Source organism: Epinephelus lanceolatus, chromosome 5, assembly GCF_041903045.1.
Source record: "Epinephelus lanceolatus isolate andai-2023 chromosome 5, ASM4190304v1, whole genome shotgun sequence".
NCBI lineage: Eukaryota > Metazoa > Chordata > Actinopteri > Perciformes > Serranidae > Epinephelus > Epinephelus lanceolatus.
The window spans coordinates 16,917,702-16,933,884 of NC_135738.1; the positions used below are offsets into that span (position 1 = coordinate 16,917,702).

Genomic DNA, 16,183 nt, shown 5'->3' on the forward strand with positions numbered 1-16,183 from the left:
TGAATATGTCATCAGGTTTCTACAGAGTGTAATCTTTGGATATTGGATATTTCTTACTGACGTGGACCCTCTGAGTTGTGGTTTACTTTTGTTGTGAAGCTTTTACGTACATCCAAGCCTTGAAAATCCACTATGTGTCCGTCCCTTAACAATGGCTGTTCAGAAAGTTGAAGTGACTTAAATAACTTCTCAGTCTATATTGTCTGACATAACTCTTTATCTATGTTCCTGTAGACACACTTTGTTCAACAGGTACAGATACTTAAGTTGGTTACATCACACTCGTTTGGACGCTGCTGAAGGTTGCAGCCTTCAAGGCGTCAAAATAAAAGCAAAGTGGCGCAGCAGCTTATCTCTGCTGATATTCACAAAATCTGCAGGGAGCGAGGATGGGGGGGGGGGGGAGCATGACTCGGTGTGCTACCACATCGTTGCCATGGCGCTCAGGATCTGGAAACATTCTAGAGTTTCCATGACATTGCCACGGCAACTTGGATGACTTGGTGAAACCAGCCAGGCATCTTGATGCACTTTTCCTTCTTTTTTTTTTATATCTTTCAGCTCCTCTTCCTCTCTTTTGACCACCCAGTGGTCCCCCCCACCACCACCTCCCACCTCCCAGGCTTTTTTCAAGCCTGTCCTCAGCTTTCCCTCTCTTGTCTTTTGTCCAAATGAGAAGTTGTTCCCCTTCTTCAATCAATCAGATCGTCCAAGTCCGCCCTCCCCTCGCCCACCTCCCTCTGAGAACTAACTGTGCTTTTTAAAGAGCTTTTTGTATAGTGATTAACACCAGGTTTGGCCAGAGTGTTCGGTGCTTGGTGAGTGGGGACACAGAATCATGTTGTGTTTGTGTGTATATATGTGTGCGCCAATGATTATTGTGTGTGTGTGTGTGTGTTAGAGAGTGTGTGAGAGGGGATTTTAGCAGCCTGTATAACAGTAAGTAGGGTAGAGAGGAGACAGAATGGAGTAGCCAGATGAGATGTGATCTGAACTCTGTGATTGGGGAAAGCGTTCTGGTCCTGATCTGATTATGTAACACTTATAACTCAGGCCAGCGGCTGCAGCAGCTGCACAGAGATAAGGGAGAGGTGGCAGAAGGGTCTGGATATTACATGCGGAGGCTGTATGTTTTTACATGTTCATAGGAAATCTAGGAAATCTAGGAAATGCCTCATTGGTGTTGATGTGTGCGGAAAAAAACTACAGCAACAACAACACAATAACAACTGAATGATATGAATTATAATACAAATGTTCCAAAGTTTTGAAAGCCGTGCTTACAAAACTGTTACGTAGTGAAATCTGTTTTTTTAGCTTAACAAGACCTGCACACCCACAGCACTGACTCAGCTCCGGAAAGCAGCATGAACTCTAAGCTCAATTTTGTCAATAACATTTAAGTCTAAAAAATGAACTGAGAGTTGGTTGACCCTGGAAACAAGAAGCCAGAAAAATCAGAAAGCCGTAGAGGGTGGTTAAGATGGTGACGTGTATTGCTTCCCCTCGAATCTTGTTAAGTATTTAGGCACTGCAAATATAAAATGAGGCATGACTCTGCAGCTACATGTCTTATTTCCTGTCCCGGATTTATTCAAGTTTAAGATACATTTGACACAACAGTCGCCCTGTTTTTCCAGCTTGGAAATCGGAGCCAATGGTTGATGACAGCCCAGTCAGGGGTACATTTATCTAATCGGGTGTGGGAAGGCTTGCTGTGATGTCTCCTGTGAAGGAGAGCGCATTCAGTCATCTGTTATACAGACCAAAACAAATACCCATTGAGGCCAGCGAGACTACAGTGATTGAAACGGAATATTAGTGTTGGCTGTGTCCTTCTAACTCTCAATGAAAAACATAATGATCTTATTACCTTTATGATGACCCTTTGAACCTCACAACGCTTTAAAGGAAGATTTTTGCAGATTAAGAAGATAAAATGCAAAAGTATTTCATAATATTAATGCAATGAATCCAAAAAAATGGTGATCCCCATTTTTTTGATTCATTTAAGGACTCTTTTTGGACAACACACCCAGAGGTTTGAGCGCAGTGGTCTTTCCCAAAATTGTTATAATATTAATGCAAGAAATCTTTAAAATAACATAAAAAAATCCAGTATCACCATCAGTCAGGTCTGCTTGGTCATTTGCATCATTGCTCACACTGCCTAATTAAACCATAGATATTAAAGGGATAGATACCATGGTTACCCTTGTTCTCACTGCTTCAGCCAGACATATGAAAAGCCTCTACACACCTACTCCATCTACTCCACCTCTGCTTGCATGTTTTGATTGAGGGTTGATATTAATATTAAGGATGTACTATGCAGGATTTTCTTAAAAAATGTATAAACTCATACAGAAGTAACCCCTCTCAATCATCACTTATGAACCACTAGAAGTGTTTAGTGGTGTATTTTTCTGCAGAGACTCAGCCCTCCGCCTGTATTTTCTTATTCTCTGTTTTCAGGGTATGTTTATTGGTGTGCAGCCTCACAGCGCTCAGGTGCTCCTTTTGATCATGCACATAAAAGTCATAAACACCAGGGGTGGGAATCACCAGAGGCCCCATGATACGGTGTTAAAACGATATTTAAGTCGCGCTATAATATTATTGAGATGTTGCAATATGCTGAGTATTGGCGATGACATATATTGCGATTTATTACCCTTTTTTTAACTGTATAATATATCCCTAAAGGAAAACTTTATCAATATGTGTTTTATCTAAAAAGATAAAAAGTTTTCAGTCTGTCCATCTCACTTCAATCATTTCTATTTGAGCAAGTTGTGTCTAGTGGCCTGAAAAAGCCCTTGATTGTATTATTCTAGTAGGCTACCAAAAATTGAATTTGTACTTGTAATATTAAGAAATGATACTTGGTGCCTGTGTATCAAGTCGAAATTACCAGGAAAAAATATCGGTATATTATGCTGTACCAATTTTCCCCCCACCCCTCATAAACACCCTTAAATTTTTCTGATTTCAGAGACTCATGCACATGCTTAATAACCATTTTTCTTTTCTGATACTCTCAAACTGTGTCCTTAGAGTCCTCCTGCAGTATCCTGCAGGGTTCATATGGGTGCTGGACATACTTGAAAACACTTTGACGTGGTGTCTTGGTGCTTGGATTTTGAACGAAGTGCTTGAAACTTCTTGCATTAAATCACTTTCATAATAACTTTCTGACTAAATATTTCCCATCTTAGATAAAGAAATAAAATAAGTTGGGTTGTACTAAATTGCACCAGTGAACCTAATAAAGTGGCTACTGAGTGTGCTGTGTATACATAGGCAGTTTGTCTTAGCGCTAAGGTGCTGGAAAAGCTTGAAAATGCATCTTGAAAAGTGCTTGAATATGACTTAAGGTAAAGAGTAGGAGTCCTGAGTATCCGTCTGTCTGTCTGAGCCCTGTCTGACTCCTAAACAGCTTCTCTGGGGCTCCATTTACTCCTCGCTTTCACAGTTGGTGTTTTAGTTGGTGCTGGTCTGTACATAATAAATCTTTCACCTCTGTCAGCTCCATTCTTGCTCTTGGACAAATGCTCCTCTGTCAGGCAGTTTCAGACCCTTTTCTCCAACCAAAACACACAGCTGAGACCACAAGACGTTGTGTTTACATACGAGACTGTCTCACTTCTCTGCTTTTGATACTGGCTATTTACAGTATAAGGGTCAGACTGGATAAGAGGAAAGGACCACATTGTAATTACCTCAGCTCTGTTTATGATTGGGTAACTCTTGTTTCAGTGAGAGGCTGCAGGAATGAGATGTTATGGAAGAAATCAGAGTACATAAAGGTTAGACCGAAACAAATCCCACTGGTTTTAGGCAAGTTTTTTTAATAAGCAGGACAAGTTCTTTTTAGAGGCTCCATTTATGTTTTTTTTTTTTTTTTTTTTTTTAAGATTTCAGGTGTGCTAAAAGTATGACAGTAGCACAGATTAACACATTATAATACCCTAAACTGTTAATTTACGGTACACAGTCTACTGTATAATCTATGGTGTAACAGTGCATCAGTTTCCTTGATGAGTTGTTTACTTTTGTTATCTCCATTTCTCCATGTTCTTTTAAAATGTTGGCACAGTTCTTTGTTTTCAGACGTGCTGTTTTCTCTACTGCTTCTCACTCTGACCCCTTCTTCTCAGTTTTAAACCTGTGAAAAACAAAATTTGATATTTGTTCAAACACGCTTTATGTGGAAAAGTATATGTTCAATATGTTGTCCAACTTATCTTTACTATGTCACTGCAGTTAACTAATAACATGCCAATCTAAGCATCAGTAGATTACCAGTTAAAACCTCTTATGTAACGGTGATTATTTTATGCAATCTGGTGTTATGTTATGGAACCAGTAATGTATTGGTAGTACACAGATTGTATAAATAATGGATGTAGATGCCGTGACGCATCCCATTTTTTATGGACTGTCATTTTGAAGCCTTGAGTTCGGCATAGCTGCCGTCGCCATCTTGGTTTTGTTGAGCCAGAAGTGACCATATGTGGATGAGAGGATGGCGTTGTGGAGGAACGAGGGGAGGATCTGATGCAAGGACACTAAAGGCAGACAGCCTGTCACTTAAAGCAGCTCGCCTTTAATTATTCATAACTTTAAGCACTAATAAAATGTAAATGGGTGAGTTAGAAAAGATTCACCCGGTACAGTTGTCATGAATGGGGAAGTTAGCTACAGAGACCAAAACCCTTTTTTGTACCAGGCTGTAAACATGTTTACTTCTGCTGTTAAGTTGGGCATGACCGAATCACAGCCGTGACGATATACAGTATAACATCACTCCCTCTCGTGTGATATTGTTTAATTATATCACTACTTTTTGTGCAGTGTGAACAAGGGAATTAATAACTGCCTGTATCAGTAAAACATAAAATGAAAGTGCTTGCAGGATTCTTTCAGTAAACAAATTAAGAAAATAAATTATAAACAACTACAAATCCATGCAGTGTTTTTGAGGATCGTCACAGCATAACAAAATATAATATTGCAATACTGAAGTGTGTCAATATTTTCTTAAACCCCTTAGTAAACACTCTCACCAGTGGAAGCTAAGCCCAGATTTACCCTTATTTTGGAACAAGCTTTGTCCGCTTGGCCTCACTTCATTTGCATTTTTTTTTTCATCTCTGTGTCTGCGAATTTTCTTAAGTCCCGACTTCACCTGCACACTGTGTCCAGGAACGTCCCTAACATGGCACAATAAGAGGAAAATAAAAAATACTGGCCGAGGACAGAGTTTCTGGTGACAATTACTCCACCACACACCTCCTTTTGATTCTAAAAAAGGAAAAAGCTGATGAGTGTACCTTAAATGAACTTTCAGCCGACTAGATGTTGAATTTGTTCACTGAGATTTGATGTTTGAAAGTGGTTAGAAAAAGGGACATGTATTACACTCTTGTTTAAAAAACTGTTTAAAATATGTTTATAGGATTCAGTTTCTGTTACCGTTGAATTGATTCAGTCACAGGCACCTTTACACACTTCCTCTGTCACATTTTGTCAGATTTTTGTCATCATTTGTCAAACTAAATGTGTTTGTCTTCTTCTGCAGAGCCCATAGTGAGGAATGGTCGTCCTCCATCGGCCCATAGTGTCCACTCCTTCCTCCACCAGTACACAGGCTCCTTTAAAAAGCCTCCGCTGCGACGGCCTCAGAGCGTCATTGGAGGAGGCCTGGGCTCTCTCATGGTCATGCCTCGCAACGGCAGCCGCCTCGGTGAGACACACACACACACACACACACACACACACACACACACACAAACAGGCTGTGTGATCACATGTGGTATTTGTCTTTCCTGTCACTCTGAAAGAAGGTTTAGTAGAGGAGATGTCTTTTGTATAAATAGGTAGAATCTGTGTGGAAGCCTTATGCAAGATTTTATTTAATGTGGATGTGAAGCTGCTGGATAAAAACTACATGTAAAATCATTGTATTTCCTATTTATACTGAGTCAGTTGAGCCTACACACACACACACACACACACACACACACACTCACAGATATATTATGTGCTCAAACAAACCACTGCTCGAGGCCTGTATTAGTGCAGGAACAAACATATCAGCACAATATCTCCAGTCACACAATAAGCCATTTGTTAAAAAACTAAGACTGAAAGTAATGACTTTGGACACGAGTAAAACAGCAGCCTGAATTCACAACCCAGATACAAAATTTAAATTCACAACACTCCCTAATATAAGCACAAAGCCTGCAGGGAACATGCCGATATGTGTGAAACTTGGGTTTGTTTAGGCGTGAGAAAATTATAGTGTAATATATGGATTTCTCCTGTACAGTAAAGCCCTGTGGCGTTGAAATAAATTAAATCTATCAGTCAAACTTATTAAACCTAATAACACTTCTCGTCTTCTGCTCGACACAGCCAGGAGCGTGATAAGAACAGAGGGACTTGTAAAAGTGTCCAACTGTTTTTCTTTCCTGTTGAAGTCATCAGACGGCGCAGGGCGCTGCCTTGTTTCCACAGACCTGCACCATCTGTCAGACTCAACCTCTCATCCTATTTTTCTTTCTGTCCCTGCTCCAGATATCGTCCATGAGAACCTGAAGATGGGGTCAGACGGGGAGAGCGACCAGGCGTCGGGGACTTCCTCCGACGAGGTGCAGTCGCCTACGGGTGTGTGCCTGAGGAACAGAGGGAACAGACGCATCTCTGCAGAGGTGGGGATTGTTTCTGAAAGTTTTCAGAATTTGATTTTCCTTGCACTGCCTTTTTAAATGGTAGATATGTTGCTGGGGATATGAATCACTGGCTGCTATTAACAGCTTTTGATGTTTAAATATGTTACTGCCATAAATCGTGACATTTAACCTGGCTCGGCGGTTCAGCCTCCTCTTTATAGCTAAAGATATGTTTTGAATAACTCTCTGATAGGTAAATGAACCTGAGCGTTTGATAATGGACTTGTTTCCCTGCAAAAATTGGTATTTAATGATGTGTGCATTACAGCACCATGCTGTAACTAAGCGTAGGCGTGTTCTCGTTGTGTGTCATGAACACACTGAAGTCCTCAGCTGCCCACAAAATCTCAGCAGGGGACACACACACACACACACATACATATGCACACAGTGACTTCACACAATGTACTGCTGAACATACTTTTGAAATCTGTTTCTAAAAGGTTTCACAGCCGTTAACACCACCACCACCCACCCTTACTTTCTCTCTTTACACACACACTCTGACTCAGAGTCAGTAAAGGACAGACAAATTGTGACATTCCTCTGGTGGTTGCATAATGTCATCACATTATGGAAAGACTTCTCGTTGTGATTGTTATTTTCTTTGGTGTTGTCTAAGAGGGATTTCGTTTTACCGCAAGCATCCTTTGAATCCAGGGCGTGTGTTGATTTTGTGTTTATTAAATACAGCACAGTGTTGTTATTATCACAAATTAATAAAGTTTAAGCGATCGAGAACAAAAACAAGCTGCTGTAGAGATGAAGTCAACATGGAGTTTTATTCAGCGGAGCATATGGAGGGACAGACGTGTTCACAAATGTAGAACCAGATCAAGAGTGAGAGCTTAAATCCAGCTGGCTCGTAGGGACACATGAAAGGCAGCAGAAGTGAGAGGAGAAATCAAACTGCTTCATCTTAAGGTAACAGATAAAGTGCGATCAGTGGGGTTTTCTTGAATTCCACAGGTTTCTCACATTGACTTACATCAGATTGTTTTGTAGGTTCCAGTAGTAATCAAAAAGAATCAGATGGACAAAAGGGCATCAGAGTTTATGCTTCTTTCATTTGTGTAGTGTTCAACACAAATATATTTTGACATGTTTAGATTGTTTTTGAGGTCTTTAAACCATCCAACATATCACTCATTGTCCAGAACCAGCCCGCTAAAGGGTCCAATTCAGCCCACTGGATGACTTTGCACATCTAATATTGATGCACAGGCTAAGAGATGCCACGTTTTAGGAGAAGCTTCATGTAAAGTACTGCTTCAGAGGCCAGAATACACTTCTCTGAGAAAACAGTGAATACTTATTGCAGTCATATTTAAAGATATTAAATATTGTGCATAATATCATCAGACAGCAGCTTCAGTACAAAAGAGTCTGTATCAGACTTTCATTTTAAACTAATACTGGTGGAATGCTATTCCTAAGGCACTGCCAAAATGTTTGTAAATGGTTTGTACAGCAGGGGATAACTTAAAAGACCTATTTCACTGCTGGAAAAATGGCCTTTTAATAAAACTAGAATGTTGATGCAGTAGAAAGATGCAGATATTTTTTGAAGAGGTGCTACAGAACCAGGGAGAACAGAGAAAAAGGACGGTTTTTCTAAAAAGGAGAAAACCTACAACTACCAGAATGCACTGCACCACATCAGACCAATAAACTCTCCCACTGGTGGGTGAAGTCAGGCCAGCTGTCAGGTGGGGTCAGAGGGTACAGATGACCCCGGCCCAAGGCTCAGGGGAGCCCATGCAAAGGTTTATGCACCACTGGCAGTGCTGGAGTGGGTGTGAATGAGGGGCCCAATTTGGAAAATGTTGTCCCCCTGTCCATAATTTCTAATGGCTGGCCGAGGTGAAGTAATGCGAACATGTCACTTTGAAATGAAGGTGGTCGCCTGGCAACAAACGCTCTCATATTACAGTTAACAGTAAGCTAAAACATGTCTAAAAACATTTGAGGCGAGAAATAGACAACTCAGTAAACAAGTCTTGGTTTATATTTGATCAGCGCTGCCTAGTTTTACCTTTTGATCTCAGTTTTTCGGCCTCTGTTTTCACTGTGCAGAAAACAGCATCACACCCACTTCCTGCTCACAAACTCTCACTATTACAGCTGAACACAGCACTAAAATATGTTTCTGAAAACACTGTAGGCAAGAAATAGGCATTACAGTAACAAAATCTTGACCTTCATTTGATTAGCACTGCCTAGTTTTACCATTTGATCAGATTTCAGTCTGAGTTTAAGAAAGAGAAAGAGGCAGGTCTGTCTCTTGATCTGCTTCTATACTCTTTGTGTTCACAGTGGCAGCATGGGTGGCGGGCAATATGAAAATGCTTCAAGTACAGCTTGTAGTTCGAGCAACAGCCCGAGAGCCTGCAAAAGTTTCGCCAGGGGGCAAGGAGGGTTATCTAGGCACTGGTTAGATGGAGGGAAGTTTCCCTCAGGTTATTTACACAGACTACCCACATTGTTTCGATACACAGCTGGTTGAAAATTGAAGAAGTGTCCATTTCAACCTGCTTCCTCAATAGTTTTATGTGTTGATGCCAGCATTACTACACAGCAGTGCACATGTATGGGGTAATGCACATGTAATGACTGTAACCAGTGGGCTGAATGTGGGGAAAACCTGTTTTTCATGAGACATCTCAGGCTGTTCATGATCTGTTTTGTAATTGGATGATGTTTTCAGAATGTACTTGAACTTATTTATACTAAAAGTGTTATCTATAGGTTATTATGTACTGGTTTTACTGGTCCGGCCCACTGGGCTGTATGTGGCCCATGAACTAAAATGAGTTTGACACCCCAAGTTTAAACATTTCCTACACTGTGTGTTTATCTCTCTCTGTCTTTTAAAGGCAAGACTTGGTTCGTTCAGTCCATCTTAATGGCTGCTAATGGGATTTGAGGATGTTTAACGGCTGTCTAGGTTCATAGTGAAAGTGAATAAGAAAATTACCTCTCACCCTCCACTTCTCTATTTAAATTTTCATTGAGTTTAATATTTTTAAACTTACAGAACCAATGATTGTTTAAAGACAACATCTCTGATTTTGACGGTGTTGTTTCCAGTTTCAGTTGTCCTTTCCATTTTCATTATCGCTGTTTTAAGCCTGTAATGATCTCCATTCTTTCCCCGTCTACATTTTCACATATTCAAGTAAAGATGGAGGTCTCAAACATCCAGGAACTGCTCTCAAAATACTGTTTAAGTGAAGTGATGTCACGTCTATTTGCTCATTCTATAATCCCATCAGCAGCTGTTAAGACGGGTTGAACAGACCTGATTTTTACTTTGTACGAACACACACACTTTGAAGGGGAATGTAGTTTAAAATCCTTGAGGTATTTAATTTTAATCAAGTTTTCCTGTCAGAACTCAAGATAAGATTTGTTTGCTCAAGGTCTTTTTATTGGCATTTGCAGTAATAAAAAAATGCAATGAATCAAAGATACAACTTGAAAAACACATTATAAAACCCCCACCTGCACCCCACCTCCATGTTTCTACACCAACAGAGTCCCATCTACATTTTACTGGTTAGTAATCAAACAGAATCAATTGCATGAAGAATTACAAGTACACAAAAACACTTTAATACATACATATAACATATAACAGGGGTGGTGGGGTTGCCAGAGGACCCACGATACGCTATTATCACAGTATTGGGATATGTTGGTTATTTCAATACAGCAAATTGCGATATATGCATTGTCTGTTACAACGACATGGTTTGTGTGTCGGCAAAACTGCAATATCAGTGGAGTCCTTTTTTTTTTTTTATGAATGACTGAACTTGAATGACTGAATGAACTGTATTTATATAGCACCTTTCATACACAAAACGCACATTCAAGGAGAAAAGAGAAGAATAAATAAATGTATCAATCAATAATTAATCACGTAATAAATACATATATACAAACATTTTATGAACATTAAAACAGAAAGCTGCTCGTTATAGGCTGTGTTAAAAAGATATGTTTTGAGTCGTTGTTTAAAACTGTCCACTGGGCCAGCATGTCTAATATTTAAAGGCCGCAGAGGTAGCAGGTTTTATTGGTTCTCTCAAAACATCTGAGAATGTTCAGAAGTCACATTTAATGTAAGAAATCTGACAGAGCAGCAGACACTTCAGTTTCTACTGTACTGAGTGTGTATTTTTCTGTGGTTGATGTTGACATCTTGCCAGTGAACCACATGTTGCACAGTCGCTGCTCGGTGATCATGCAAGGAAACATCTTGTGATTGAAGAACACACACTTCCCTCCCTCTGACAGTGTTTATTGGTCGGTTTGATTGCAGGACCTCTGGGGATTTACGAGCAGATAGCAGTAGCTACACAGACGAACCAAACATGCAAGACTGCACGAAAAGAAAAAAAAAACAACCTTAAACACGTAGTTAAGCAGCTTACTCCATGTGAGGCTACCCACACACAGAGACATGACACATCACCTCTCACTGTGTATCGACACAGTGTGCAAGCAGTGCACCACACACTTCCTGTCCCTGTTTCACAATCAGAAGAGGTTTATTTGGACAGAAGCACATTGTACACAAGCGCACACTCATACTCAGATTCTTCCTCACAGCCCAGCAAACACTATGTGTATTGTTTGTGCTGGTATGAGCCGCGGGATTGACCGAGGAGCTCGTTGCTGATGAAGTGACCCAACAGTGAAATCACTGTGTGGCCTCGTGCTTTTGTGCTGATGTGACACCCAGAGGAGGGACAGTACAAGAAGAGGTGAAGGAATAGTGAGGAAACCCCGCTGTCTGTGGTCAGGTGGAGGATTGTATATCTCTCACTGGGGAGGAAGCAGTGCTGTTTTGGGATTACATCACAAGGATTACTGTAATACGGTCCAGATGGGCCCCTGTTGTAACAGATTAGGACGGGTTGATTGGACAACTGGAGGGGTGGAGGAGGGTACAAAGGTCGGGTGATGGATGGCATCGCCTGCTCTGGGGACAAACCAGCAATCCTGATCCAGTACACAGAAACTACAGAACAGGACATTATGTCTTTCAAAAATAAAGATACAGACGGACTTCATGACATTTTTACCACGCAGCTAGGGCCGAGATCAACAGAAATATAAGAGACAGCTATTTTTATAATTCATTAATCATTAAGCTACTCTAAGCTGCATTTCTTTGTCTTACATGACAATAAACTGAATCATCTTTGGATTTTGGACAGTTGGTCAGAAAAAATAAGCAATTTGTAGACGTTAGCTTTGGTTCTGAGAATTTATGATGGAAACATTTCCCTATTTTCTGAAAAAGCGATGAATCAAATCATCAGGAAAATAGTCAGACAATGAATATATTTGTTAGTTGCAGCCACATGTTGGTTATTAAAATAGTTGTGGAGGAATTTTCTGTCTTTTAACTAATTGTTTCAGCTCCACGGCAGTATAAGCTGAGATGTAAATTAGGCTTGGGTGGTATCAAGGTATTATGACATAGTGTGGTATTTAGAAATCCCAAAGGTTTCTTTTCCTTTTCTTTTTTTTAAAAGATTGTTTTTGCTCCTACCTTTATTCAACAGGACAGTTTGAGGTGTGAAAGAGAGGGTATGACATGCAGCAAAGGGCCGCAGGTTGATGACCTATGGCCGCTGGTTTCTATTAAACTGATACAGAGATGCTGTATTTAGGTGATGCATTCCTGTCGGAACTGAGCTGAGAAGAATGGACAGGAAAATGCCTCTGCACCTATTTAGGGTTATTGCCACATACAACTTTATCCTGAGATGACTTCTTCCAAATAGAAAAGCAGTTTATTCGCCACATGATTTTATTCAATACATCATCTTCGCTCAGCCCACTGATGTGTCGGTATCCACCGCTACAACAAGTGTCATCAGGTCCTCAGCAAGACTTGCCTAAGTAGGCTAAAAGATTTTTTTCACAGCAGACATTTTAATGTCATGGTAGGAAAATCACAGGTGTATTTAATAATATTAATGATGGCTGCATTACATTTAGGGTAGGTCCTGATAGTAATGATGCTGACTTATGGACCTTTTTCACAGCAGACTTTTTGACTTGTCACAGCAGGAAAACCACAGGTGAAACTGATAACATTAACGAAGGCTCAGTTTTATTATGAATGCCAGCAGGCTGTTCCAGTGAGCCAGCAAGCACAATACCAGCACCTCCCATGAATGTAATGCAGCTGTCATTAATGTCATTGAATACACCTGTGTTTTTCCTACTATTGACATGTCAAAATGTCTGCCGTGAAAAAGGTTAATTGGAATAATTTACTGGCACACTTAATGGAACTGAGCCATTGCTTTTCTTACTGTGACAAGTAAAATGTCTGCTGTGAAGAAGGTCCGTCGTTTATTAGAAACACAGCATTATTGGATAGAGAATGACAAACAGGCTACAGTGACGTCTGTCACCAGTAGCTGAGCTTTTACATTTTATGATATATGACATATATTTCTTTTAAATGCGTGTGTCCCTCTGAAACATTTTGTGTCCACTCTCTGAATTCGGACACAGTGCAGGTGAAGCTCTCCATGAGTTATTTTTTCCTAAGCATCACTTTGGGATTTGCAGAATGAATAATTGATCTGTTCAGAGCTGATCAGATCCAATCGATGGAGAGGAGCATCTGCTGCAGAGGAAAGTTAGAATAAACGATTAAGTTTCACTTTCAGTGCACCTGACGCTCTGCATCTTTGCCAAGAGTGCACTCTGCAGTGTGGAATGGGATATATATTTTAACAGTGCTCCTACTGAATGGTTAATCTCCAAAAAATAGAAAATATATTTGTGGCTGCAGAAGTTTTGATTGTTATATAATTGTTTGTATGTGTGCTTCTTGTAACGGAGCAGTTGCGAAGTGTAACTCTTTTCTAATTTTCGATTTCAAATGCACATTACAGCTAAAACTAGTGATTATTTTCTTGATTAATCAAGTAACTGTTTTATCTGTAAAATGACAGACTAGTGAAAAATGCCTGTTCTGATATCCTATATATATTTAGGTAACTAGTTCTAACAGTCCAAAACACAAAAATATTCACAAAGAAACACATCAAATCAAACGTTAGAGAAGCTGGAACCAGCAAAATTTTGCTAAAGATAGTTTCCAATAACCTTTAGCTTACAGATCACAGATGCCCTCCCCTCCCTCACCCTCCTACAGATGCCGTTCACTGACACTGTAGGCATGGAGAGTGAGGAACGTGTTAGTTTGGAGATTTGGGCTTTGATGGTGCTGTTTTATTGTAAATAAAAAAAGACAGTATATTTGTGGTGGCAGAAGTTTTGATCGTGGCCATCCACAGATAAATGAATGTTTGGGAAATCCTGCTAATTTACTGAAGCTGTAATAAAAACATCACCTCCTGTAAAACTGAGCACATGTCTGGATCTGTCAACTGTGGGCAACAACACAGGCAGAAAGCTGAGTCACTGCAGTGGGTTGAATGAAAGGCTGAAGGGTCGGTTCACCCATTCACAATCAGTCACCCTCAGTTACAGATTGATCAATGAGCTTGTTTTTGGAATGTGGAAAGTTCAAAGTTGCATATTGTTTGTTGGTGTTGGGGGTGGGGGGTGTTACTAAGTGTCCAGTGTTACCTCAGAGGGAGTGAAAGATTTAAAGCATCTACAGAGAGAGAGAGAGAGAGAGAGAGAGGCCGGATTAACAGTAATCTAACAAATAGAGGAAATGCATGATGGGTAGATTCCAGGCGTTGCATTGTGAGTGTGTGTTTGATTTTATATAACAAGTCATTAGGATCATGCTTTAGTACTTTGTTGCTCTGGGAAAGACTTTACCTCGAACTCTTAAAGGGCTCTGCAGGCTGCCTTTATTATGTATACAAGCCTGCTGCTCTAACCTGTGTACACTCATGCTGCTGCACGTGTATTTATACACACATATACACACACACTACCCTCTCTGTTGACCGGTGAGGCCTAAAGCTGGCCGGTTCCTACAGATTCTACTTGTTTACTCTGGGTTTCCGCCATTTTGTTGTCAATCACTAGTGTTTATTCAGAGCTTTCGCTGTTTGCCGAGGGTTCACTCCTGTTATTTCATGGTTTTACACCATGTTGACACTGTTTTTCAATTAGCTTCTCTGTTGTTTTTATCCATTTGTGTGTGTGCAGGACCTGAACAAACGCCTGTCTCTGCCGGCTGACATCCGGATACCTGACGGTTACCTGGAGAAGCTGCAGCTGAGCAGCCCGCCTTTCGACCAGCCGCTGAGCCGACGCTCCCGCAGAGCATCACTGGTGAGACAGAGAGACAGTAAAGTGTGGTGGCAAAACAAAGAAGGAAGTTGCAGACACTAGTCAAATGGATAATGAGTACAAAATAAACATAATTTAGGTTTCAAGCTCTGATAAACCCACACTATACTACCTGCTCATCACCAAACAGTAGAGCCGGAGCCTATCACAGCTGACATTGGGTGAGAGGCGGGGTACACCCTGGACAGGTCACCAGACTATCACAGGACTGACACACAACCATCCATGCTCACATTTACACCTATGGCCAATTTAGGGTCACCAATTAACCTGCATGTCTTTGGGCTGTGGGAGGAAGCTGGAGTACTCGGAGAAAACCCACACTAACACGGGGAGAACATGCAAACTCCACACAGAAGGGCTCCCCCACCCTGGGTTTGAACAGGAACCCTCTTGCTGTGAGGCGACAATACACCACCATGCTGTCAATTTGCCACAATTCTGTGCTAAACGTTTTTTATTCGCCTCTTTGAGCGTGTCACGTGTGTCACAGCCGTTGCTGCTGTTGACTATGTAAAATGGGTCAAGTCAGCGGAGCCAAACTACAGTACAATAGCTAACTTCCTGTTGTTGTACACTTGACACACTGTCCCTTTCACCTCAATCCTTAACTTTGCCAAGAGCTGCAATGATTTATCAATTAGTTGTTGACTAATTTTTTTTAGATTTTTTTTGGCTAGAAATAAACCCACGGCCACTGTGGCAAGGACAGTGTGTTGGTACATGGGACGCCTACTCTGACCACTGAGCTACTGGGTGCCCCAGTTGTCAACTGTTAAATTAATCACCATCTAATCTAATAATCGATTAATCAGTTTGGGTATTTCTTAAAGGAAAAAAGTCAGAATTTTCTGATTTAAGCTTCTTAATATTGTCTGGTTCTTTACTCCTCTGTAACAGTAAACTGAATATCTTTGGGTTGTGGACACAAGACATTTGAGGACGTCATCTTGGGCTTTGGGAAACTCTTATCAACATTTTCCATCATTTTCTGACATTTTATAAAATTAATTGATTAATTAAGAAAATACTCAACAGTGAAAATGATCGTTAGCTGCAGCCCTATTTGTCTTAAATCTCCTTAAATCAATTAAGAAACCCTTACGTCTACCTTTGGCTAACAAAGGATATTA

At 40.5% G+C, this 16,183-nt stretch overlaps 1 protein-coding gene across 1 annotated transcript in view; it reads left to right on the plus strand.

Moving 5' to 3' along the window:
- Window positions 1–16,183, plus strand: part of LOC117262611 (cyclin-dependent kinase 17-like) — a 47,926-nt gene that overhangs the window by 15,461 nt on the left and 16,282 nt on the right. The window contains exons 3-5 of the mRNA XM_033635644.2: window positions 5,585–5,749; window positions 6,586–6,719; window positions 14,907–15,032. Of these exons, the coding sequence (XP_033491535.1) occupies window positions 5,585–5,749; window positions 6,586–6,719; window positions 14,907–15,032 (425 nt within the window). The remainder of the gene's footprint in view (window positions 1–5,584; window positions 5,750–6,585; window positions 6,720–14,906; window positions 15,033–16,183) is intronic.